Source organism: Dipodomys merriami, unplaced genomic scaffold, assembly GCF_024711535.1.
Source record: "Dipodomys merriami isolate MVZ:Mamm:240054 unplaced genomic scaffold, mDipMer1.0.p SCAF_2, whole genome shotgun sequence".
In the NCBI taxonomy this organism is placed as follows: Eukaryota; Metazoa; Chordata; class Mammalia; order Rodentia; family Heteromyidae; genus Dipodomys; species Dipodomys merriami.
The window spans coordinates 120,810,207-120,825,857 of NW_027203381.1; the positions used below are offsets into that span (position 1 = coordinate 120,810,207).

General features: G+C 59.4%; 1 protein-coding gene across 2 annotated transcripts; it reads left to right on the forward strand.

Annotated features, from left to right (window-relative positions):
* Nucleotides 1–100: 100 nt before the first annotated feature.
* On the forward strand, nt 101–15,363 carry Rrp1 (ribosomal RNA processing 1). Of its 2 annotated transcripts, XM_070030788.1 has the most exons (14): nt 101–317; nt 4,163–4,277; nt 5,785–5,867; nt 6,833–6,890; nt 8,231–8,316; nt 9,105–9,166; nt 10,404–10,533; nt 10,617–10,681; nt 10,778–10,989; nt 12,364–12,443; nt 13,073–13,170; nt 13,390–13,409; nt 14,193–14,312; nt 14,829–15,363. In XM_070030788.1, the coding sequence occupies exons 3-14, from the start codon at nt 5,838–5,840 to the stop codon at nt 15,119–15,121; spliced, it is 1,254 nt and encodes a 417-aa protein (XP_069886889.1). In that variant the 5' UTR covers nt 101–317; nt 4,163–4,277; nt 5,785–5,837; the 3' UTR covers nt 15,122–15,363. The 2 variants fall into 2 exon arrangements, with proteins under 2 accessions (XP_069886889.1, XP_069886888.1); XM_070030787.1 differs by lacking the exon at nt 101–317 and having other exon boundaries at nt 4,121–4,277.
* Nucleotides 15,364–15,651: the final 288 nt, after the last annotated feature.

Genomic DNA, 15,651 nt, shown 5'->3' on the forward strand with positions numbered 1-15,651 from the left:
GGCCACGCCCCGGGGCGGGGCTTCCGTCGGGGCGGGGCCCGCCCGCGCTTCCGGCCCCGGGCGGCTCCCCGCTGGGGCGGCTCCTCGGGCGGAGGCCCTCGGTGTGCCCGGGCCCAGGGCGGGCGCGGGGGGCCGGGCCCAGCTCCGGGGCCCCGGGGGCCGGCCTGCTGTCCTCTTACCCCGTGAGCGCCTGTAGCGCCCCCCTCCGACCCCTGCTGGTTTCCAGCCGCTGTGGGTGGACGCGGGGCCGGGAAGCTGCTTCGAAACTCCGTGAGGGACATTCTGACACATCTGTCCGGGCATTCACTTTCCTTAAGGTAACTTCTTGGACTGGGCGCCGGTGGCTCACGCCTGTCATCCTAGCTACTCAGGAGGCTGAGATCTGAGGATCGCGGTTCAAAGCCAGCCCGGGCAGGAGAGACCGTGAGACTCCTATCTCCAATAAACCACCAGAAAACCAGAAGTGGCGCTGTAGCTCAAGTGGTAGAGCGCTAGCCTTGAGCTGAAGAGCTGAGGGACAGCGCCCAGGCCCAGAGTTCAAGACCCACGACTGACCAACCCAAAAAAAAAAAAGATCTTTGAATTGACCATTTATTTATTTTTGCCAGTCTCGGGGCATGGACGCAGTCCCCAAGCTGCCCTTTGCTCAAGGCCAGCACTCTACCACTTGAGCCCCAGCTCCATTTCCAACCTTTTCTGTGTATGTGGTACTGAGGAATGGAACCTGGGCTTCATGCATGCTAGGCAAGCACCCTCCGTTAAGCCACATTCACAGCCTGACCATTTTATTTTTGAAGTCTTGGTTTACTGAGACAGGCAAGGAATTGTGCTCTGGGCGACCTTCTCTTTGCCAGGCACGGGGATGAGAGCTGGCAAGCAGCTTCCCCTCGCCTGCCTGTCTCAGCTTTTGCCCACACAGCTAACCCGCAGTACACAGCCTTGCCCATTCTTACTGAGGTGGCTTTGTCTGCTTCCACAGGTGTTCCCCTCCTACTAGTAACACAGGGGCACCTGTGACTCAGCTCCAACAGGCAGCAACCTGACTTCCAGGGACTTTCACCCAGGGCGTTAGAAGATATGGCCACACAGCCTGAGTCAGGATCTTGTATAGCAGGTGTACCCAGAAATCAACTGCCCCAGTGTGGCACAAAAAAACTGCTGGATGAACATGGCTGAGGTGTTTCCTTTTTTCTTTTTCTTTTGGTTGGTTGTGGGGCTTGAACTCTGGACCTGGGCACTGTTCCTGCACTCTTCAGCTCAAAGCGAACACTCTACCACTTGAGCCACAGCACCACTTTTGGTTTTCTGGTGGTTAATTCGAGATAACCTGCCCGGGCTGGCTTTGAACCGAGATCCTCAGATCTCAGCCTCCTGAGTAGCTAGGATGACAGATGTGAGCCACCGGTGCCTGGCAGCTGAAGTGTTTTCATGTGTGAAAATGCCTTATACCTATTGAAATTGTTTTAGGAGCTAGGTGCTGGTGGCTTAGACCTGTGACCCTAGCTACTTAGGAGGTTGAGATCTAAGGATCATGGTTCCAAGCCAGCCTGGGAAGGAAAGACTCTTATCTCCAAGAATCTACTCAAAAAGCCAGGAATGGTGCTGTGGTAGAACACTTGCTTTGAGCAAAAGAAGCTCAGGTACTGCACCCAAGCATATAGTTCAAACCCCAGGACCAGAAAAAAAAAAAAAGATTTAGAAAGTGAAAAAGGGGCTGGGAAGGTGGCTCAGTGGTAGAGCGCTTGCCTTGCATGCCTGGGGCCCTGGGTTTGATTCCTCAGCACCACATACGCAAAAAGAAAAAAGCCGGAAGTGGCACTGTGGCTCAAATGGTAGAGCACTAGCCTTGAGCTGAAGAGCTAAGGGACAGCGCCCAGGCCCAGAGTTCAGGCCCCATGACCAGACCCCCCCAAAAAAAAAGTGAAAGTAGAGTAGGGAACATGATAAAGATTGGTTGGAATACATTGTATACATGGATGAAAATATCCTAATGAAATTCCTCCTGTAACTAATATATGCTAATTAAAGAACTATCCAGTGGTACTCACTAGACACTATGTTGAAAATAAACTATACAACTTGTAGGTTGGGATGGGAGAGAAAAGCTGGGAGAAAGCAAGGGAAGGGGTGACATTGTCCACAAAGAAATTACTCATTAGCCGGGCACTGGTGGCTCACGCCTATCGATCTAGCTACTCAGGAGGCTGAGATCTGAGGATCACAGTTCAAAGCCAGCCCGGTCAGGAAATGCTGTGAGACTCTGATCTCCAATAAACCACCAGAAAACCAGAAGTGATGCTGTGGCTCAAGTGGTATACCACTGGCCTTGAGCTGAAGAGCTGAGGTACAGCGCTCAGTCCCAGAGTTCAAGCCCCATGACCGACCAAAAAACAAAAAAAAAAAAAAACGAAACATCTGACTTACATAACTAACTCCTCTGAACATCACCTTTATAATAACAATAAAAATAAAAATTTAAAAACTACACGAGTTAACAGCAGCTACTTTCTATTTCCCCCTCATCTGTTTCTGATCTGCAGAAATGAACAGTGTCTTATGACTAATAATGAGCCTTAAGATTTCCAGAACTGACAATTCCTGAATAGACAAGCTGATTAGGATCAGATTTGCTCATTTGGCCACAAGCCACTGCCACCCATCTTCCACCCACGGGGCAACTTCAACTTTGGACGACTGTCCTCCGTCTCCCGTGGCCTGCCCTGGCCGGAGGCCAGCAGGGTCCAGTAACAAAGAGCCTGTGAGCACTTCTAGCAGGTCGGCAAGCCTGGGGCCGTCTTCAACAGGCCCACACCGCCCGACCTTTCTGCCCTACCGTCTAACCTCTCTTCGCTATGTCCCCCAAGCGACTTTCACGGCGGGGTGCAGGAGCTCCGTCTGCCTGGTGTTCTGTGCGTGGTCGGGCATCTCTCACCCCTCCCTCCCCGTAGCTCTCATCGGTCGTGGGGCCCGAACTCTGGGCCTGGGTGCTGTCCCTCAGCTCTTCAGCTCAAGGCGAGCGCTCTACCACTGAGCCACAGCGCCACTTCCAGGTTTCTTTTTGCTTATGTGGTGCTGAGGAATCGAACCCAGGGCCTCGAGCACGCAAGGCAAGTGCTCTACCACTGAGCCACCTTCCCAGCCCATCCACTTCCGGTTTTCTGGTGTTCGTGGATGAGTCTCGCGGCGTTTCCTGCCCGGGCTGGCTTTGAACCGCGATCCTCCAATCTCAGGCGCAGCGAGGCCGCCGTCCGGAAGGAGGTGTGCAGGCCGCTCCGGGCCGATCTCGGTTCAAAGCCAGCCCGGGCAGGTTATCTCGAGTTAACCACCAGAAAACCAGAAGTGGTGCTGTGGCTCAAGTGGTAGAGTGTTCGCTTTGAGCTGAAGAGTGCAGGAACAGTGCCCAGGTCCAGAGTTCAAGCCCCACAACCAACCAAAAGAAAAAGAAAAAAGGAAACACCTCAGCCATGTTCATCCAGCAGTTTTTTTGTGCCACACTGGGGCAGCTGATTTCTGGGTACACCTGCTATACAAGATCCTGACTCAGGCTGTGTGGCCATATCTTCTAACGCCCTGGGTGAAAGTCCCTGGAAGTCAGGTTGCTGCCTGTTGGAGCTGAGTCACAGGTGCCCCCGTGTTACTAGTAGGAGGGGAACACCTGTGGAGGCAGACAAAGCCACCTCAGTAAGAATGGGCAAGGCTGTGTACTGCGGGTTAGCTGTGTGGGCAAAGCTGAGACAGGCAGGCGAGGGGAAGCTGCTTGCCAGCTCTCATCCCTGTGCCTGGCAAAGAGAAGGTCGCCCAGAGCACAATTCCTTGCCTGTCTCAGTAAACCAAGACTTCAAAAATAAAATGGTCAGGCTGTGAATGTGGCTTAACGGAGGGTGCTTGCCTAGCATGCATGAAGCCCAGGTTCCATTCCTCAGTACCACATACACAGAAAAGGCTGGAAATGGAGCTGGGGCTCGCTCCGGGCGGGCGGCGGCGCCCCGAGGCGGCCTCAGCCGCGCGCCTCCCCGCGGGGCCGCCGTAGCGAGGCGCAGCCGCGGGGCGGCGGTGGCGCGCACGCCGGCGGCGTCGCGGGCCTGTGACGCCGCGCGCGTGACGTCACCGGAGCGTCGGGTCCCGTGGGCCCCGCGCCGACGCCATGGTGTCGCGAGTGCAGCTCCCGCCCGAGATCCAGCTGGCGCAGCGCCTGGCGGGGAACGAGCAGGTGACCCGGGACCGCGCGGTGCGCAAGCTTCGGAAGTACATCGTCGCCCGGACCCAGCGGGCCGCAGGTAGGCCGAGGCCGGAGCCGGGCCGGCGGGCGGGCGGGCGGGTCCTGCTGCCAGGCCCGCCGCGTGCGCGCACCTTCCTCCGCTGCGCGCGCGCATCTCCCTCCCCACGCGCGCTCCTCCCTCCCCACGCGCGCACACCGCCCTCCCCACGCGCGCGCACCTCCCTCCCCACGCGCGCTCCTCCCTCCCCACGCGCACACCTCCCTCCCCACGCGCGCACACCTCCCTCCCCACGCGCGCTCCTCCCTCCCCACGCGCGCACACCTCCCTCCCCACGCGCGCACCTCCCTCCCCACGCGCGCACACCTCCCTCCCCACGCGCGCACCTCCCTCTCCACGCGCGCACACCTCCCCACGCACACACCTCCCTCCCCACGCGCACACCTCCCTCCCCACGCGCACACCTCCCTCCCCACGCGCGCACACGTCCCCACGCGCGCACACCTCCCTCCCCACGCGCGCACACATCCCTCCCCACGCGCGCACACATCCCCACGCACACACCTCCCTCCCCACGCACACACCTCCCTCCCCACGCGCGCACACCGCCCTCCCCACGCGCGCACACCGCCCTCCCCACGCACGCACACCTCCCTCCCCACGCGCGCACACCTCCCTCCCCACGCGCGCACACCTCCCCACGCGCGCACACCTCCCTCCCCGGCGCGCACACCGCCCTCCCCACGCACGCACACCTCCCTCCCCACGCGCGCTCACCTCCCTCCCCACGCGCGCACACCGCCCTCCTCACGCGCATACACCTCCCTCCCCACGCGAGCACACCTCCCTCCCCACGCGCATATACCTCCCTCCCCGCGTGCACACCTCCCTCCCTGCGCGCACACCTCCCTCCCCGCGCGCACACCTCCCTCCCCACGCGCGCACACCTCCCCACGCACGCGCACACCTCCCTCCCCACGCACGCACACCTCCCTCCCCGCGCGCGCACACCTCCCTCCCCACGCACGCACACCTCCCTCCCCGCGCGCGCACACCTCCTGGAGCCCGCCCCTCAGCCCGCACCCCAGCAGTCCGCCCTGGCCCTCACCGCCGTTGGTAGCTTGGCGCTAGCTCTCGAATTCGCCCCAGCCCCACGCGGGCCGAGAACGGGCTCCGGGCTCCGTGCGCATTGCGCCCTCGGTTCTCAGCCCCAGTCATCTGCGCGTTCTCGCCACACACAGTCCGGTCCAAGCCCCTGGAAACAGGGCCTCCACCTGGCATCGGGAAGCTCAGCAGGGATCTCGGCTACCTCCCTCCTTGGCTAGCCTAGCTGATCGGCCGCCTGACGCGAAGCCGTGGGCAGAGGCCCTCTGCTGCCAGTTGCCACTGCCTTCGCTGCCCTGCTCACTCACCCCGCCTGGGTTCTGCCTATTGTCGGGGTGTGAAGGCATGGGGAAGAGCTGCAGGCCTGCGGGGGGGGCGCAGTGTCCCCCGCGGCCTGCCAGGTCCAGAGTTCCCCCGGTCACGCTCAGGAGTCCTCTAGTCTAACGTTGCTGTTACCGTGCAGGTGGCTTCACACACGACGAGTTGCTGAAGATATGGAAGGGGCTGTTCTACTGCATGTGGATGCAGGACAAGCCGCTCTTGCAGGTGAGCATCGGGGAAGAGTGGATGGAGGACTCGAGCACATGGCTGACCACATAGCAGGGCCAGCGGTGCTGGAGAGGGCCGCGCAACAGAACCTGCCTGTTCTGGCAGCTGCCAGGGTCCTGCCTTTGGTGGCACTGGCTGAGGACTAGCATGGCTTGTTACCATGGTGACAGTGGCAGCAGGCCCTGCAGGTCAGGTGGGTTTCATGAGTGTCCTGATTTGGTTGAAATCCAGTTGTGTGTGCGTGCCTGCCTGTGTGCATGCTGTTACTGGGACTTGAACTCAGGACCCCTCTCTTGTTTGGCTTTTTCCGCTTAAGGCTGGCACTCTACTACATGAGCCGTACCTTTTCTTCTGGCATTCTGCTGGTTAACTGGACATAGTTTCATGGATTTATCTGCCTGGACAGGCTCCAGACTTCGTCTTAGATCTCAGCCACCCGAGTAGCTAGGGTTACAGGCATGGAGATTATAGAACCTGGAGAAAACAGTCTTGAAATAACAGAATTCAAGGGACAGAATAAAAGGCTTCTGGGGAACTTACATACAAAGAGAAGCCATGTTCTAGGCCGGCTAAACAACTGTCTCAAGAGGAGGTTCTGGAGCCTTCCTTGTAGCAAATGTTTCCAGTGATGCTTGATACCAGGAGACATGCACACCTGGATGTGGTTAGCCTTGCTTCCTGATGCGAGGTGGCTGTGTCCCATGGCTTCCATTTCTCCCATGCCCCTGCTATCCCACAGCTCCTGGGACAGGACACAGCCTGAGTGACCCGGGCTGGTGGTGACTGCTGTTGTTTATGGGGTGGTCATTGTCCTGGCTTTAGTGGAGAAGCAGAAAACTGGTTCCTTAGGCCGAGCCCTGAGAGGCCAGTTCTCTTTGCTGAGTGAATGGACAGTGGTGTGTTGACCCACTGTGTGCAACATGCTTCAGGATCTGAGGGAGTTTTTGTTCTTTCTTGCACAGGAAGAACTGGGAAAGACCATTGCCCAGCTCATTCATGCATTTCAGACCACTGAGGCACGTGAGTACACACAGCTGAAATTAAGCAAGTTCCTTTGTGAGTGGCCAGAGTCTCCTAGGCTCAAAGGCACACAACACAGACCTTTATGTTCCAAGACCTGGAGTTGCACATCCTGGGTAGAATGTACTCCCAGTGCTCTGCCTGTGCTTGCTTAGATATAGATTCAGCTTTGGAATGACAGGCGGGGTCCTGCATTCTACAGTGCAAAGGAAAAGCTAGTGTGGTAGTGTAGAATTAGACTGCATTTTAGACCTGGTAGCCGTGAGTATTGGGCGTAACTCCTTCGTTTTTTTCTGACCAAGATGAGTAGTTCTCACCTTGCCCAGTCGTTGGACTCCTCCGGCAGCCTTTAAATGTCCTGATGTCCATACGCTGGTCCAGTGAAGCCCAGCTGTGGGGCTGCATCTTGGGCTGAGGGCAGCCCTGATGAGGGACAGTGGGCCCGTGCTGTGGGTGTGGCTTCTCCTTGCATCGTAGACAGTGGTGAGCACACAGTTTGTGAGAATCTGTCTCAGTCTCTCTTTTTGGGTGTTTGAGATGTGAGGGATAGAAGCTGGGGCCTCGCACAGGCCCCTGGTGGTCTTTGTCTGATTGTTGATTCTGTATCTGGGGTAGGAGCAATCAGTCATGCTGCCTCCATGACCCCTCCTGCCAGTCCCGCTGCAGCCGGGGGCCTCAGCCCAGCCCGCCGGGGCACACGGCCCCGTTCCCACTTCTCTTGCTGTCCATATTGTTCCCTCTGTGCCTGTTTTTTTTTTTTTTTTTTTTGTCAGTGGTCCTGAACTCTGGGCCTGGGCACTGCTCCTGAGCTCTTCAGCTCAAGGCAAGTACTCTACCACTTGAGCCACAGTTCCACTTCCAGATTTCTGGTGGTTAATTGGAGATGAGTCTCATGGATTTTACTACTCAGGCTGGCATTGAAGTGAGATCCTCAGATCTCAACCTTCTGAGCAGCTAGGATGACAGGTGCCTAGCTCCGCTGAGCCTTTTTGGGAAAACACCGTGGCAATTTTGCTGAGCTATGCTGTGTTCTCTCTGCAATGCCTAAAGCAAGACTTAGGTTACTGATTTGTTACTTGAAGTACTAGAGATTGAACGCAGAGCCTTGTGCGTGCTAGGGGGAGTGCTGTGCCGTTAACCCCCAGCCCCAGCCCCATTGCTGGCCTCATGTCTAGCCCAGTGCACAAGCTGGGAAAGGCCAGGCTGCCTGCCTTCTGAGAAGCTGGCACTTCTTGGGGAACGTTGCCCCCATCCCATCGGTGACTGCGTCTCTCCATAGCACCACGCCCATCTCCCCCCACCACCCGCCCGCTATGGTGTTAACTGGGCTCTCTTTCTAGGGCACCTGTTCTTACAGGCCTTTTGGCAGACCATGAACCGAGAGTGGGCCGGCATCGACAGACTGCGCCTGGACAAGTTCTACATGGTGAGGGCGTACACCCAGGCCTGAGCTCAGTGGTCCCCGTCCAAGCCCAGCAGGTGTCGTCCCCAAAGTGCATAAGTGGAGTTGACAGCGCCTCCTGGTGGAGTCGGCAGTGAACCTTGGGGACAATGCCTGAGGGGCTGTGGCCAGCAACACCAGGGCACAAGGTGCCTCCCCAGACCAGGCCTGGGTGGCCAGGGTGGGTGCACGGGTACTCACTCTCAGAGTAAGGCCTGCCTGGCGTGAGAGGCGCAGGCTGTGGAGTGTCAGGGGGACACGAGGTGGGCCCAGCCAGGTGCCACCTGTATGCGTGTCATTCTGCAAGACGTGGTCCTGAGCAAAGTCCCCATGCTGAGATGGCATAGCTGGGTGAATGCTGGGGTCCAGCAAAAGCTGTTGATCTGCAAGACCTGTCCCTGTCCCTCTGTAGCCCAGTTCAGCCACTGGGCCTGGTTCTGGGTTGACCCTCTGAGGAACGGGACGGGGCACACTGCAGGCCCACAGGGTGCCAGGAGCGGGGCTCCGGCTGCGCACGAGCTCCTACACAGGCTGCCAGGCTGCATGTCCTTGTTGTCCCTTTTTCCTGTGATCTGACCTGCAGTGGACATGTGGTGTTTATCTGTGGAGGAAGGAAAACCCCTCCCCTCTACTTCACGTCCTTCCCTCCTCTTCACTCTACTTCCCTCCCCTCCCTCCTTCCCCCCCTTCCACTTCCCTCCCCTCCCCTCCCTTCCCAAAGGCTTTGGTAGGCTGTGCTGTGCTGCTACTAACTGAGTCCTTCTGTGCCCAAGCTCATGCGGATGGTCCTGAACGAGTCCTTCAAGGCTGTGAAGAGTGGAGGATGGGAAGAGCGGTGAGTCGCCCAGCGAGGGGGCTCAGGCAGTGCGGAAGCACACACTTTCTCTTGTAGGGAGATGTTGTACCTCTAAAGATACTGGAAGTGAAAGCATTTGTTTCTTTTTGTGTCGGCACTGGGGCTTGAACTCAGGGCTTTTTGCTCTCACTTGGGTTTTTCTACTGAAGGCTGGTGTTCTACTTCCATTTCCAGCTTTTTACTGGTTAATTGGAAATGAGAGTCTCGTGGACTTTTCTGCCCCAGGCTGGCTTCAAACTGTCCTCCTTAGATCTCAGCTCTCTGAGTAGCTAAAGTGTAGCTGTGAGCACCAGTGCAGGGCAGTGAAGGCTTTTTTTTTTTTTTTGGTCGGTTGTGGGGCTTGAACTCTGGGCCTGGGCACTGTCCCTGCGCTCTTCAGCTCAAGGCGAGTACTCTACCATTTGAACTACAGCACCACTTCCGGTTTTCTGTGGTTTATTGGAGATAAGAGTTTCATGGACTTTTCTGCCTGGGCTGGCTTTGAACCGTGATCCATTAGATCTCAGCCTCCTGAGTAGCTGCCATGAGAGTCTTGGGAAGACCCTTGGTCTCTTCCCTCCCCCAGGGGTGTCTCCTGCTGGCCTTTGGGCATCTGTCTCTTGGTTTTGCACCAGATTGGCCTCTGTTCCTTCTTTCTGAGGCTGATAGCACCTCGGTGTTTTCTGTTGTAGATGCCGTTGAGGGGCTTTGGGAAAAGCCCTTCCCAGTCCCAGGTGGGAGTTTGCACTGTCAGCACTCTAGTTTGGGGTGCACCTAGATTGCTTCCTATCTAGTGCTCTCTGGGCTCCGACCCAGCCCTGGGTGCCCGGAAGAGCAGTGGCGTACCTCTACTGCCTGCATGGAGTGGAGCCAGGGCTCCGTGCAGCGGTCCTGGGATATGTCAGGTGGCCTGTGGCATCAACCCTGCTGGACACTGTCCTCACCCAACACGTCTGCCCAGGCGGTACCTGCCCCCAGGGACAGAGAGGACCACTTGCAGGGGGTGGAGCCTTTCTCCATGGGACAGGGACAAACTGTGTGATTGCGCAGGGTGCAGTGTGGCCTCATAACCCTGTGGCTGCGGGACTTCTCTGTGCTGCAGGGACGATCCACGGGGTTCACCTGCAGTGTGGAAGGGGCGGTGTGTTCTCCCCAGGCCCTGGGTCGTAGGGAGCAGGGGCTCCCGGGACCTGTGTCCCCCACGCCTGCTTCTGTACTTGTCCTCTCTCTTCCTCAGACTGGTTGAGCAGCTGCTAGATCTGCTGACCACTGAGATCCTGCACCCGGACAGCGAGGCCCCCAATGGGGTGAAGAGCCACTTCCTGGAGATCTTCCTGGAGGAGCTGAGCAAAGTGGGCGCTGCAGAGGTGAGGCGCCGACCGCGGCCGGCGGGCCCCGTGCTTGTGCCCAGGGCTGACCCCGCCCACCTCTCCTGTGTCCTTCCCCTCAGCTCACCGCGGACCAGAACCTGCAGCTCATCGACCCCTTCTGCAGGATTGCCGCCTGCACGCAGGAGTGAGTGTGGCCGCCGGGGCTGTGGGGCGTGGTGGGGTGGTGCTGCCCGGGGATCTGAGCCCCGCACGACGGGCCGTGTGCGCTGCCTGCCCTCAGTTCCCTGGTCTTGCACAACATCACCCGGGGCATCTTGGAGGCGATCGTGGAGCAGGCCCCGCTGGCCATCGAAGACCTGATGAGCGAGTTGGATGCGCAGAGCAGAGAGGATGAGGGCTCGGCTGGCGATGACGACGACGATGACGATGATGATGATGATGGTGCTGAGGCTGAGCGTGGACAGGACACGCCATCCAGGAGCCTGTCTGCAGGTGAGGACCCCAGCACACACACCGCCTCCAGGACCGGCCCGGCCAGCCCCGGAGCTCCCGATGGTGGGTCTCACTGCCTCCCGCCAGTCCTGCGGCTCTTCTACCCGTAGTCCACTGTGGCCCAGAAGCGGAAGACTGCGCGTGTGTGTGTGTGTGTGTGTGTGTGTGTGTGTGTGTGTGTGTGTGTGTGTGTGTGTGTGTGTGTGTGTGTGTGTGTGTACACCTGTGTGTACTGGTAATGAAGCTTTGTGTGTGTGTGTGTGTATACGCCTGTGTGTGTGTGTATACGCCTGTGTGTACTGGTAATGAAGCTTTGTGTGTGTGTGTGTGTGTGTGTGTACGCCTGTGTGTACTGGTAATGAAGCTTTGTGTGTGTGTGTGTGTGTACGCCTGTGTGTACTGGTAATGAAGCTTTGTGTGTGTGTGTGTGTGTGTGTGTACGCCTGTGTGTACTGGTAAATGAAGCTTGAATGCGGGCCTTGAGCTCTTGCTCTGCTTCCTTGCTCATGGCTATGCTCTGCCACTTAGCCACACCTCCAGTCTAACATGTTGGCTGGTTAAGTGGAGATTTAATTTTGAGGACTTTTCTGCCCAGGCTGGCTTCAAACTGAGCCTCTATATCTCAGCCTCTTGAGCAGCTGGGATTACAGGAGTGAGCCGCCGGTGCCTGGCTCACAGTACTTGACAGCGCACGTCTCCTCTGCTCCCTGAACCTGTCTCAGCCCCGCTGTGCGTGCTCGCCACTCGCAGCTCCCACACATGGCACGGGCTGCTCGGGTACCCAGCAGCCTGGGTACCTTGCCCCTGGGTCTCTGTCTCCCTGTCATTCTCTGGACACCTAACGTACATATTTCTGCTTTTGGGGCCTGGGCCTGGACCCCAGGGCTTTGCGCGTGCAAGGCGAGTGCTGTACCACAGCCTTCTGCCTTGTTGCCTTCCATAAGTCACTTCTCTGGTCCTCCTTCCTGGCCCCACCCCTTTGGGATGGAAGCTGTGCTCTGATGGCCGCTCTGCCCCAGGCCGCGGTCGTGCCTGACTCAGCGGGGAGGGTAAAGGCACAGCCAAATGCACTGCTTCTAAATGGCTGTACAGGGCCAGCAGCGGTGGCCGTGGCCTGGCTGTGTCTGGAGCCTTGACTCAGGTCCTCTGTTCACTGTTGGATCTGGTGCCAAAAGGGTCTACCTGAGGCTGGGCTTTCGGCCCTCACTCTGCTGCCTTCATGAAGGCCTCCGATGGCACAGGCACCTTGCAAGACATCCTGGGCCATCTGGCCATGCTCCCTGACACGCAAGGCACACGGGGCCTTGGGTGCCCAGGCTGGCTCTGGAGTCGCATACACGATGCAGCTGTGGGTTCCTTGGTCTCTTGTTCTAGGCTCCACCCGTAGGGCTGACCCTGAGGTGGGCAAGGGGCAGACGGGAGAGGACGGGGAGAACACCGGCCCCGTACTTCAGGTAGGCCAAGGGGCGGAGGGGAGGGGGGTCCCTCCGTCTGTTTGTCCACGGGAGCCAGATGTTGAGGTGCACAGAAGCCAGGCCCGACTTCGCCTCGTGGCATCCTGTGCTTCCTGCGGCGTCTGGTGCCTCCTCCCCTGGCATTTGGCCCCTCGTGGGCACGCTGGGCTTCAGTGAGGTGGCTGTGTTAAGTGGCCAGTACGTGACGCGGCAGGTGGGAATTGTCACGCCCGTCAAGGAAGGTTTGGTCCCTTGGCTGAAACGGCGGCATTGGGTTACCTTCCCCCTCTCCCTGTCGGGTTGTGTTACGGGGCTTTAAATGTGCCCGTGACTGCGCTGGTGCTGCCGTTTCTGGCAGAGGTTAGGCGGGCTGAGGCCGTAGGTGCCGTGCCTGTGGGCTGGGCTAGGCTGTGCTGCCCTGCAGCAGCGTGGCGCGTCCCGGCTGCAGTGCCATTTGTCCAGAAGGGTTAGGACAGCACATGGCATCATGGTTGAGCAGAGAAGCCAGTGCTGGACCCAGGACCTTCCCACCTGGGAGGCCTGCATGGTCATGGTCTGGGGAGGCGGCTGACCTCGCGCCCCGCTCCCCCTCCCCCCGCTCCCCCCCACGCCACGTCTCTCTGAAACAGTTTGACTACGAGGCAGTTGCTAACAGACTGTTCGAGCTGGCCAGTCAGGAGAGCATCCCTTCCCAGAACAGGAAGCGGCTCTACAAAGTGATCCGGAAGTGAGTTGAAGCCGGTGCAGGCCGGCTGCCTGTGCCTCGCACGCTTTCTGGGCGCTGTCCTCCAGTGGCGGCAGTGGGGTGGGCGGGAGCGCAGGCTGCTTGCCCTCTGCAGGGGGTGTCTGCAGGCCCCGCAGCTCTGTCCACTGCCACTCGTGTGTCCCCCCGTGTGTCCCCCCGCAGAGCCCGGCTATTGCTCACAGTGTCTGTCTTCTCTTACAGGTTTCAGGAGCTGGCTGGAGGTGAGGATCGGGTTGGACACTTGAGTGGCCACCCACGGGGGTGTGTGTGTGTGTGTGCGCGTGCGCGAATGCACATCGTATCATGGTGCGAATGGTCTCTGGGGGAGCAGGGTGGGGCCGCGGGATGCCACCAGCCTTCTCCATTTGCACAGAGGTGTCACAGGCATGCATCCATCACAGGCCTGGGGGGTGGGGAGGGAAGGTGTCGAGGTTCTGGTGTGGTGTATACTTACTTGACGTGCACAAGCTCCCTGGAGGTTTTGGCAGGTTTTGCAGCCAAGCCGAAGGGCATTTATGCAGCAGCTGCAGATGCCATGGATGACACCTTGTCTGTTACGCCCACCCCCCAGCTCACCTATCCTGATGCCTAAAATACATGTACGATGCCGCCTGCCAGTGGCGCATGCCCGTAAGCGTAGCTACTCGGCAGGCTGAGCTCTGAGGAGGCCTGTTCAAAGCCAGCATGGCAGAGAAGCCTGGGATTCTTAGCCACAATCACACAAGGCAAACATGAGCATCTGTGGGTGCAGGTGGTCGCACGTGTGCCTGTTGGCCTGGCTTCTCAGGGCACAGGGGCCTGCCAGGGTGTGGCCTCATTCCTGCCTGCGTCTCCTCACGCCCAGCCCAGGCCGTTGTAGACCTTGGCCTTATATAGCTCCAGGAATTGGCCTTGGGGTGGCGTGGTGTGAAGGATGGGTACTGGACGGGTTGGTTCTGGCCTGGGTCACCCTGTGCAGTGCTGCGGCCCTGTGCACATGCGCCCAGCCCACCTCGCCTTCCCAGGCAGCTTCCCTGAGGACGACGTCCCGGAGAGAGCCTACAAGAAGCTACTAGAAGGGAGGCGTAAGCGGAAGCAGAAGAAGAAGAAGAAGAAGAGTTTGCCCAGATCCCCCCCGGAGGGAGGTAGGCCTGGAGGCAGGGGAGGCAGGGGAGCAGCCTCGCTGTCCCCCCTGGTGGGCACCTGGGGGCTCCCACCACTCATGGGTTGGAGGCTGCCACCGCTGGAACTGCCCTGCAGGGGCCTGTGCTCTGCCTGGCGGCGTCCCGCCCTCTGTGTGGAGGGGGGTGTGTTCTGCCCAGGCGGTGGGGGGGGGGGTGCCCCTGGCCGGGTCGGAAAGTCTTCCCTGCCCCCCCCCCCCCCCCCCCCCCCCGTGGAGAGCTGCTGGGTCCCTCTGGGGGCCTGGGAGTCAGCGCCTGGGCTCTGGCCAGTCACCTCAGCCACTCCCTGGACCACACTGGTTCCACGCCCCCCCCCCCCCCCCCCCGCCCCGGTCTGTCCTCTTTCTGGAGTCTCAGTCCTCCCTGGGGCCTGGGCTTGGGGGCACGGCACTGTCCACGTTGTCCACCCTGGCGTGAGCACCCTTGCCCACTGCTCTGGCTGGGGGCTGGCGTGCGCTCACAGCTGGGCGGCTTCACCAGGGGAAGGAGAGGAGGAGGCTCTGAGTCCTGACCCAGGCATGGAGACCAAGAGGAAGAGGAGCGGGAAGAGGAGCAGGCCTGCAGAGCAGGCAGAGGCTGGCCGCCGGAGAGGGGCTCACGGGGAAAGGAGGAAGAAGCCTCGGCAGCTGCTAGGTGCCAGAGCGAAGAAGGCCGGCGTGCAGCAGCCAGAGAGGAAGCGGAAGCGCACACTGGAAGGCAGGGAGGGACCAGGCCACCAGGCCAGTCCTGGACAAGCTGGAGCCGGGCTGCACGGCTCATCTGCATTGGGCTGAATAAAGGCAGAGTACCTGGGCATGCTCCTGAGCTCTCTGCTAGCTTCGAGAGTATTCCTTCCTTGAGCTAAGGCCTGTGTATGATGACTGTTGGATCAGAAATTGACACTCCTGAGGTGGAATTCTACCCACAGTGGGTGTGGTGATGCACGCCTGTAATCCCAGCTACATGAGACAGAAGGATCATGAATTCAAGATCACCCACCTTGAGCTCCCCACAAAATAAACGCCTTACAAGAGCAGCATTGTTTCTGCTGTTGGTGGAGTGTGCGTGAGGTGGCGGGCAGCTCTGGAGCAGAGCCTGTGCTGTGTCTGGCTTTGTGGGAGTGGAGTGTGCGCCTTCCGGGCGGCCTGGCCTGGTCCCTCCGTGGGCCGGCTGGGGCTCTGAGGTGGAGGGTTCCCAGGCTTGTTGCCGGAGAGTGTAGCTGCTGCTGATCTGTTCTCTTGGGGCCGTGGCTGAGGTTGGGGGTCTGGTGGGCGCCGGAGCGCGAGGTGGGCTCTGCTCTCACTCCGTCGGTGGGGCTGGGTCC